The 10081-nt window shown below is 41.2% G+C and overlaps 1 protein-coding gene across 4 annotated transcripts in view; it reads left to right on the forward strand.

Moving 5' to 3' along the window:
- LOC106610486 (protocadherin-10) overlaps positions 1–6565 on the forward strand; it is a 31254-nt gene extending 24689 nt beyond the window's left edge. Inside the window, exons 4-5 of one of the 4 annotated variants that reach the window (XM_045723103.1) lie at positions 369–842; positions 5153–6565. In XM_045723103.1, coding sequence (XP_045579059.1) covers positions 369–842; positions 5153–5172 — 494 coding nt within the window. In that variant the 3' untranslated portion in view covers positions 5173–6565. Of the gene's footprint in view, positions 1–368; positions 1381–5152 lie in introns of those variants that run through there. The other 3 variants (XM_045723104.1, XM_045723105.1, XM_045723102.1) reach the window with 3 other exon arrangements.
- The last annotated feature ends 3516 nt before the right edge of the window (positions 6566–10081 follow it).

The raw sequence follows: 10081 nt of genomic DNA on the forward strand, positions 1-10081 counted from the left end.
TTGCATATTGCTTCAGATGAATGAGAAATCTGTTCAAAAAACCAAAGACTCCATCACTGTTTACCACTGTCTGTTTGATTAATAGCGTTCTGTTGTTTTTAACATCACAAACCAATTTTCTAACTTGTTTATCCTCTCTCTTTCTCTCTACCCCTCCCTCCATTTATCTCCCTCCTCACCCCCACCCCTCCTTCCCTGCATCCATCCTTCCACCACTCTTTTCCTCTCAACTCCCTCCCTACTGCTCTCTCCACCTACCTCTCCTTCTCACCCCTCCCTCCCTCCCCCTCCCTTCCTCCCACCCACCCACCTCTCCTCTCACCCTCCCTCCCACCACCCACCCACCTCTCCTCCTTCCCTCCCTGTAGGTACAGATCTCTTCTCTAACTGTACAGAGGAGTGTAAGGCCCTGGGTCACTCTGACCGCTGCTGGATGCCAGCTTTCGTCGCTGGCGACGGTCGCCAGGGCACCGGTGGCGACTACCGTAGCAACCTGCACGTGCCAGGCATGGACTCCGTGCCGAACACTGAGGTACCCGCCACCGCCGCGTCCGGTCACCACGACAACGACCTTACGCTGACTTCTGACCTCACCACCTCTGATAGGTCATTCTCTACGTTCGGAAAAGATGGCGGCGGATGCACCACACTGCCACGGTCAATGCACCACCTCCACCACCACCACCTCCACCACCTCCACCAGTCACATCAGCTACATCTCCAACACAACAGCCCAGCTACAGCTAGAGCTACTGCCACTACTACTACAGACACCACGCTAGAGAGGAAAGACTATGAGTCCTTAAGGGGTACACTACCGCTACCATACAAACCCACCTTCTGTGAGTATGAGTACCAGACTACGTCACTACAGCCCACAGACTTTGGCCTGGTCCACTATCCATATTAGCAACTTTCTGAAAGATATTCTGATCTGATAATATTTTTAAAATATACTTTGGAAAAAAACCTCTGATCTGTAAATATAGAAAAATATAAAAATCATAGAAATTCTGATCTGATCATATTTTTAAAAGATACTTTTTAAAAGATACTCTGATCTGATAATAGTTATAAAATATACTTTTTAAAGAAATTCTGATTTGATAATATTTTTTAAATATACTTTTGCAAATAACTTCTGATCTGATAACATTTTTTAAAAGATACTTTTTGAAATTGAGAGAGTCTATTGCTTTTTTATTGGTGTATTTTCTGTTCAGAAATGCAATTGAAGTAAACATTTAGTTGTTTGATTCTTTCTAAATGTAACCCTTCTCCTAAACCCCACTATATATTTCTCTGACCTCCTAAATCCTTCACCATATTTATTGTTTGAAATAATAACAAATAAAAAGAAATCAACTTTTGATTCAAAAATGTGTTTGTGGCCACCTTTTTCTTTCCTGTCCCCCCTATATATATACTATCTATTTTCTCAACTATAGTTCTTCGGCCTTTTTTTCTATCAGTGAACCACTGCTTAGCAAACAAGGTCAGATTAGACATCTCAACACTTTTTTCTGTTTTGACATGTTCACCGAAAACTAGAAAACAAGGTTATTCTTCTACAAAACATGTACTGAGCAGTAGTAATATTATAATGTAGTCTGGTGTCTGCTCACAGTCATACTAGACATGCCTCTGAAGTCGCACCCTATTTCCCCCCTGGGTCCTGGTGAAAAGTAGGGAACAGGGACGTAGCCTACGACTCATCGATAAAAAACGGCATTCTTTTTCTAAAAACACCTTCCTGCACAACTACTGATTGTCCTTCCACCTAGTAGTCTCTTCTCACTATGGTATGCGTCAGAAATGGCACCCTATTCCCTATGTAGTGTACTGCTTTTGACCAGAGCTCTGTGGGACCTTGTTAAATGAAATGCGCTATGTAAGGTGTAGGGTACCATTTGCCACGTGCTTCTATGGAAACATAAAGAGCTACAACGCCAGGACATCATTAAACTGGCAGGGAGTGAAGACGTTTGTTTTTAACCATGTTTTAACACTTAGTTACATAACGAGCAGCTCCTCTGCTAAATTAACACGCTGCTGTAAATTGTGAATCTACATTTTAGGGCATGCTGTGTGAGTGTGTCTGTCTGGATCTACGTGTGTGTGTGTGTGTGTGTGTGTGTGTGTGTGTGTGTGTGTGTGTGTGTGTGTGTGTGTGTGTGTGTGTGTGTGTGTGTGTGTGTGTGTGTGTGTGTGTGTGTGTGTGTGTGTTTGATGTATGGGTTGGTTCTTCTATCCTTGCGGGGACCTGAAATCCCCCAAAGTCTCCCCATGGATTGTACAACAAGGAAGATTCTCCCTCGTGGGGACAATTCCCACATCCCCATGAGGACGAAGACTATGTTAGTCTTAGGGGTTTGGTTTAGGTTTAAGAGGGTTTCTGTTTCTGCTGTTGTAAAACCTTGGGTTGCACGGGCCTATTGCAACTTTCTTCCCTGTTTCTATACTGTACATCGGACCGGTCTGGAGAGGGTGGGAGAACATGAGAGGCCGATAGGGGTCTATAGGGGTCTATAGGGGTCACCCATCACAGTTCAACAACAGGAGGAAGACAATTATTAATAAACTTCTGAGGGTAAAAAAGTTGAATTTTAAAAACAAATATTATATTAATATTATTAATATTATAAGGCATGCAAACTGAATCAGTGAAATGAATAGATAAATAATTAAATAAGTAAGTACATCATTGGAAATCCCACCAAGGGATGACAGGATTAAGTTCTACAGAGAAAAGTGTTAAAGGGCTTGATGTAATATAATGAAATATAAAATATAAAAAAAAGACAAAACCAGATTGAGCAAATAAATACATACATTTTTTGTTGAACTTCCTCCTCATGTCAGTGGCCCCTCCAGCTCTCTTAATTAGGCCCTCACTAACTCCCACAGTCAATGCTTTCTCCTACCCTTTTCCATTCACACCTAGGGGTTAGGTTTAGGGTTAGGGTAAGGGTACGGGGTTAGTGGTTACGTTTAGAGTTAGGCGTTAGATTTAGGTTTGGGTTAAGGTTACGGGTTAAGGTTAGGGTTACGGGTTAGGGTTACGGGTTTAGGGTTACAGGTTAGGGTTAGGTTTAGGGGTTAGGGTTAGGGTTACAGGTTAGGTTTAGGGTTAGGGTTACAGGTTAGGGTTAGGTTTAGGGGTTAGGGTTACAGGTTAGGGTTAGGGGTTAGGGTTAGGGTTACAGGTTAGGGTTAGGGTTACAGGTTAGGGTTAGGTTTAGGGGTTAGGGTTACAGGTTAGGGTTGGGTTTAGGGTTAGGGGTTACGGTTACAGGTTAGGGTTAGGTTTAGGGGTTAGGGTTAGGGTTAGGGTTACAGGTTAGGGTTAGGGTTACAGGTTAGGGTTAGGGTTAGGGGTTAGGGCTACAGGTTAGGGTTAGGTTTAGGGGTTAGGGTTAGGTTTAGGGTTAGGGTTACAGGTTAGGGTTAGGGGTTAGGGTTATGGTTGAGGTTAATGGTTAGGTTTAGGGGTTAGGGTTAGGTTTAGGGGTTAGGGTTACAGGTTAGGGTTAGGGTTACAGGTTAAGGTTTAGGGGTTAGGGTTACAGGTTAGGGTTGGGTTTAGGGTTAGGGGTTACGGTTACAGGTTAGGGTTAGGTTTAGGGGTTAGGGTTACAGGTTAGGGTTAGGGTTACAGGTTAGGATTAGGTTTAGGGTTAGGGGTTAGGGCTACAGGTTAGGGTTAGGTTTAGGGGTTAGGGTTAGGGTTAGGTTTAGGTTTAGGGTTAGGGGTTAGGGTTACAGGTTAGGGTTAGGGGTTAGGGTTAAGGTTAATGGTTAGGGTTAGGGGTTAGGGTTACAGGTTAGGGTTAGGGGTTAGGGTTAGGGTTAAGGTTAATGGTTAGGTTTAGGGGTTAGGGGAAATAGGATTTTGAATGGAAAATAGTTATAGGTCCCCACAAGTATAGATGAACATAAAATATGTGTGTGTGTGTGTGTTGTGCCTTGTCATTTGGTGCTGTGCTACGGAGCATAGATAATTACAAGAACAGCTTCATTCCCTTCTGTCTGCTTCATATCTGAGCAATCTGGGATTGGTACCAACATCACATTTTGGACGTGTCAATGAAAGATATCGGACTATAGCCATTGATTATTGAAGACTGTATCTTAGAAATGCCCCATGACTTTAGTCCAACTGTAGTTCAACCATCCCACAACTGTAGTTAAACCATCCCTCAACTATAGTTCAACCATCCCTCAACTGTAGTTCAACCATCCCTCAACTGTAGTTCAACCATCCCTCAACTGTAGTTCAACCATCCCTCAACTGTAGTTCAACCATCCCTCAACTGTTTACCAAAAAATGTTGGTGTTTGAACCCCAGATTGCCCCTTTAACATCACCTATAGTGTCTCTGCTTTAGCCAAATTCTGACATAACCTGTAGTTTATAACCAGTTGTTATGGTCTGGTTGTAGTTTATAACCAGTTGTTATAGTCTGGTTGTAGTTTATAACCAGTTGTTATAGTCTGGTTGTAGTTTATAACTAGTTATTATAGTCTGGTTGTAGTTTATAACCAGTTGTTATAGTCTAGTTGTAGTTTATAACCAGTTATTATAGTCCGGTTGTAGTTTATAACCAGTTATTATAGTCCGGTTGTATTTTATAACCAGTTATTATAGTCTGGTTGTAGTTTATAACCAGTTATTATAGTCTGGTTGTAGTTTATAACCAGTTGTTATAGTCTGGTTGTAGTTTATAACCAGTTATTATAGTCCGGTTGTATTTTATAACCAGTTATTATAGTCCGGTTGTAGTTTATAACAGTTATTATATTCTGGTTGTAGTTTATAACCAGTTATTATAGTCTGGTTGTAGTTTATAACCAGTTATTATAGTCTGGTCGTAGTTTATAACCAGTTATTATAGTCTTGTTGTAGTTTATAATTAGGGCCAGGAGGTTTTCTGGACAGACCATATAAGGACAGGTAAAACACCAGGAGTGCATCCCAAATGGCACCCTAGTCCCTATAGTGGCCACATAAGGCCCTGGTCAAAAGTTGTCATTTGGGACACAACCCTTGTGCTAATGGCCATGATGATTATTTTAAAATGTACAGAATAAAAGAGCAAGAGAGAGGGATAGACACCATTTGTCTAACAAGTGTGTTTTCTCTTGCCTTGCAGCCCACAAAAGGATTTGCTAGCTCGTTCCGAGTGGACCTACCAGAGACAGCGTGAATTTGCACAATAGAGAACCGGCCAACATTGGCGGCAACGTTAGAGAAAGAGAGAGAGAAAGAGAGAGAGAGAAAACAACCAAACACAAACAAATCTATGACAACCAGACCATGGGCTTGTTTTGAAACTTCATTATCTGGGAGTGGCCAGCTAGAATGGAACCTTTCATCTCCATCGCCACGGGAGACAGCAGGACAAAGTGCTGGAGAAAGAAATCTAGACTTGCAAATGTAAAACAGAAGAACTCTAGAACTGTAGCTGTGGAACTGAAGACAAACTCTAGAACTGGAACTGTAAAACAGAAGAGCTCTAGAACTGGAACTGTAAAACAGAAGAACTCTAGAACTGGAACTGTAGAACAGAAGAGCTCTAGAACTGGAACTGTAAAACAGAAGAACTCTAGAACTGGAACTGTAGAACAGAAGAGCTCTAGAACTGGAACTGTAGAACAGAAGAACTGTAGAACTGGAACTGTAGAACAGAAGAACTCTAGAACTGGAACTGTAAAACAGAAGAAGTCTAGAACTGGAACTGTAGAACAGAAGAACTGTAGAACTGGAACTGTAGAACAGAAGAACTCTAGAACTGGAACTGTAGAACAGAAGAACTCTAGAACTGGAACTGTAAAACAGAAGAAGTCTAGAACTGTAACTGTAGAACAGAAGAACTCTAGAACTGGAACTGTAGAACCAAGGTGTAGAAGGAACTTCTAGGACCATAGTAGGCCTTAATTTCATCTCAGCAGGCCTGAGACCCCGGGCCCAAAGCCAAAGGACGAACGATGGAAGAAAACCACTGTGTTTAAGAAAGGGATGCAGGGAGGGTGTATCAACTGGACTTATAAACCAAGGGTTCCGAAAATAGACAATAGACAAAGAGGAATCAAAGAAAGACTGATGAACAACACAAACAGACATTTTGTTGTCGGTGACTAGGGGGGTCGTGGCCATGGGGTACACCCCCCCCGTCTAGTCCATCTGTGTGTGCCTGTTTACACAAAAAGAAACGTTTCTGTACAAACTTCAACCAACCATCACTATGAGCCCTTTAGCTGTTTCTACTGTCACCACTACACCAACTGTACAGGAATGAAGGATGAGAGGAGGGGGAGAGAGAAATGGAGGGAAAGAGATGGTGCGTGAGAGAGTCAGAGTGAGAGAGAGAGAGAGAGAGAGAGAGAGAGAGAGAGAAAACCCCAGAAATGATGTGAACTATTATACAAATTCAATATCTCTACTTGACTGTTTTTATAACTTCTCTTGTTTTTTTCCTGTTGTTTTCTCTGTGCGGTCCAAGTGTTCTGAATCTCCAGTATTCTGACTTTACAGTAAAGAACAACTACAACAAAATTGCCTACAACACGGCTAGTTGAGTTCATGCTTCTTTGGGCGACCTCCCTCCATAACATTGGTCTGAGAGGAACTTAACAAACCAGAGAAATGTTGTGGTTTATATCATGTGTGCAAAGTGTTTACTGTGCTATTTTAAAGCTTAGCCTATAAATGAATATACATCTCTCTCTCTCTCTCTATATATATATATATATATACATATCTATATATAAGATATACTTTTCTGAAACTGTGTAACCATTGGTTAGTTTCTTATCCACCATGCAGTACTGTCAATACCAACTGATACCAAGTGCTAAAATCAAGAACTTGTATTCATTAAACATAGAGGGCGTGGCTTCACTATGCAAAGACTCCGCCCCTTCACTCCAAGGTTTAGGCTGATGTTTTTCTTTGCTCCTTTTTGGTGACGCTCGGCTTCTGAATAGTTATAATGCGTTAGAATTATATTAGTAGAACCTTTTGGATGCAGTCGTAAGGCGTTATGAAAAGGCCTTCCTAACACTAACGCTTTGCTTCTATATGGCGTTATGAATATGTTCATAAGGGAAACAGATCTTCTATATGGTGTTATGAATACGTTCATAAGGGAAACAGATATTCTATATGGTGTTATGAATACGTTCATAAGGGAAACAGATCTTCTATATGGTGATATGAATACGTTCATAAGGGAAACAGATCTTCTATATGGTGTTATGAATACGTTCATAAGGGAAACAGATCTTCTATATGGTGTTATGAATACGTTCATAAGGGAAACAGATCTTCTATATGGTGTTATGAATACGTTCATAAGGGAAACAGATCTTCTATATGGTGTTATGAATACGTTCATAAGGGAAACAGATCTTCTATATGGTGTTATGAATACGTTCATAAGGGAAACAGATCTTCTATATGGTGTTATGAATACGTTCATAAGGGAAACAGATCTTCTATATGGTGTTATGAATACGTTCATAAGGGAAACAGATCTTCTATATGGCGTTATGAATACGTTCATAAGGGAAACAGATGAACTATATGGCGTTATGAATACGTTCATAAGGGAAACAGATCTTCTATATGGTGTTATGAATACGTTCATAAGGGAAACAGATCTTCTATATGGTGTTATGAATACGTTCATAAGGGAAACAGATCTTCTATATGGTGTTATGAATACGTTCATAAGGGAAACAGATCTTCTATATGGTGTTATGAATACGTTCATAAGGGAAACAGATCTTCTATATGGTGTTATGAATACGTTCACAAGGGAAACAGATCTTCTATATGGTGTTATGAATACGTTCATAAGGGAAACAGATCTTCTATATGGCGTTATGAATACGTTCATAAGGGAAACAGATCTTCTATATGGCGTTATGAATACGTTCATAAGGGAAACAGATCATCATAAGAAGCAGCTTTAAGGAGAGCAGAGATGGGCACGTTGGTCCTTGTGGAGCCTGAATGTCAGCTGGTTCTGTCTTTCACACAAAACTTAAATTCACACAACTGGTTTAATACACCTAGTCTACCAGATCTAGATCAGACACTGGTTTCCTGGTTTAACACACCTAGTCTACCAGATCTAGATCTGACACTGGTTTCCTGGTTTAACACACCTAGTCTACCAGATCAAGATCAGACACTGGTTTCCTGGTTTAACACACCTAGTCTACCAGATCTAGATCAGACACTGGTTTCCTGGTTTAACACACCTAGTCTACCAGATCAAGATCAGACACTGGTTTCCTGGTTTAATACACCTAGTTTACCAGATCTGAACTAACAGAATTGAAAGCAGCAGGCCCCACGTGGACCAGACTTGCCCATCTCTGGAGTAAACTGTGACTGATCATTTTCCACGTTGGGATGTTGGACGTCGCCATCATGTGTATGGAAGAGGAGAGACCACAACATCAGTCTTACCATAGTAGAGGCCTGGTGTCAACATCAGTCTTACCATAGCTGAGGCCTGGTGTCAACATCAGTCTTACCATAGCTGAGGCCTGGTGTCAACATCAGTCTTACCATAGCTGAGGCCTGGTGTCAACATCAGTCTTACCATAGCTGAGGCCTGGTGTCAACATCAGTCTTACCATAGTTGAGGCCTGGTGTCAACATCAGTCTTACCATAGTTGAGGCCTGGTGTCAACATCAGTCTTACCATAGCTGAGGCCTGGTGTCAACATCAGTCTTACCATAGCTGAGGCCTGGTGTCAACATCAGTCTTACCATAGCTGAGGCCTGGTGTCAACATCAGTCTTACCATAGCTGAGGCCTGGTGTCAACATCAGTCTTACCATAGCTGAGGCCTGGTGTCAACATCAGTCTTACCATAGCTTAGGACTGGTGTCAACATCAGTCTTACCATAGCTGAGGCCTGGTGTCAACATCAGTCTTACCATAGCTTAGGACTGGTGTCAACATCAGTCTTACCATAGCTGAGGCCTGGTGTCAACATCAGTCTTACCATAGCTGAGGCCTGGTGTCAACATCAGTCTTACCATAGCTTAGGACTGGGGTCAACATCAGTCTTACCATAGCTTAGGACTGGTGGCAACATCAGTCTTACCATAGCTGAGGCCTGGTGTCTTATTTGTATCTATCTGTGTTCACGTTGTACAGATCGAGACACTATCAAAACTAAGAGCTAGACTATCAAAACTATGAGCTAGATATCAAAACTATGAGCTAGATATCAAAACTATGAGCTAGACTATCAAAACTATGAGCTAGATATCAAAACTATGAGCTAGACTATGAAAACTATGAGCTAGATATCAAAACTATGAGCTAGACTATCAAAACTATGAGCTAGATATCAAAACTATGAGCTAGACTATCAAAACTATGAGCCAGACTATCAAAACTATGTGCTAAACTATCAAAACTATGAGCTAGACTATCAAAACTATGAGCTAGACTATCAAAACTAGGAGCTAGACTATCAAAACTATGAGCTAGACTATCAAAACTATGTGCTAAACTATCAAAACTATGAGCTAGACTATCAAAACTATGAGCCAGACTATCAAAACTATGAGCTAGACTATCAAAACTAGGAGCTAGACTATCAAAACTATGAGCTAGACTATCAAAACTAGGAGCTAGACTATCAAAACTAGGAGCTAGATATCAAAGTTATTCATACAATCACACACAGTCACGCAGACACACGCACGCATGCACGCACACACACACACAGTTATTCATAAATAATAACATGAAAGTTTTTCCTGTCATTAGCTGTATGCCATTGGGGAAGACATGACAGTACAGAATATGAAGCAGAAGACTACACTACAGTGATGCTAAACACCAGTGCCTTTGAAAGCCCTACACATACAGAGGATGTGTCCCAAATGGAACCCTATGTGCCCTGGTTATGTAGTGTATTATAATAGAGTGGTATCTGGGAGCAGACAGAGAGTTAGACTGGGGCTGCGGTCTCAACACTTAGGACCCATTTCTCAATACTTAAGTCACTTTTTCTAAACTCTTCCCACAGTGAGCACAACAACAGTCTATG

This window comes from Salmo salar, chromosome ssa08 (genome assembly GCF_905237065.1).
Source record: "Salmo salar chromosome ssa08, Ssal_v3.1, whole genome shotgun sequence".
In the NCBI taxonomy this organism is placed as follows: Eukaryota; Metazoa; Chordata; class Actinopteri; order Salmoniformes; family Salmonidae; genus Salmo; species Salmo salar.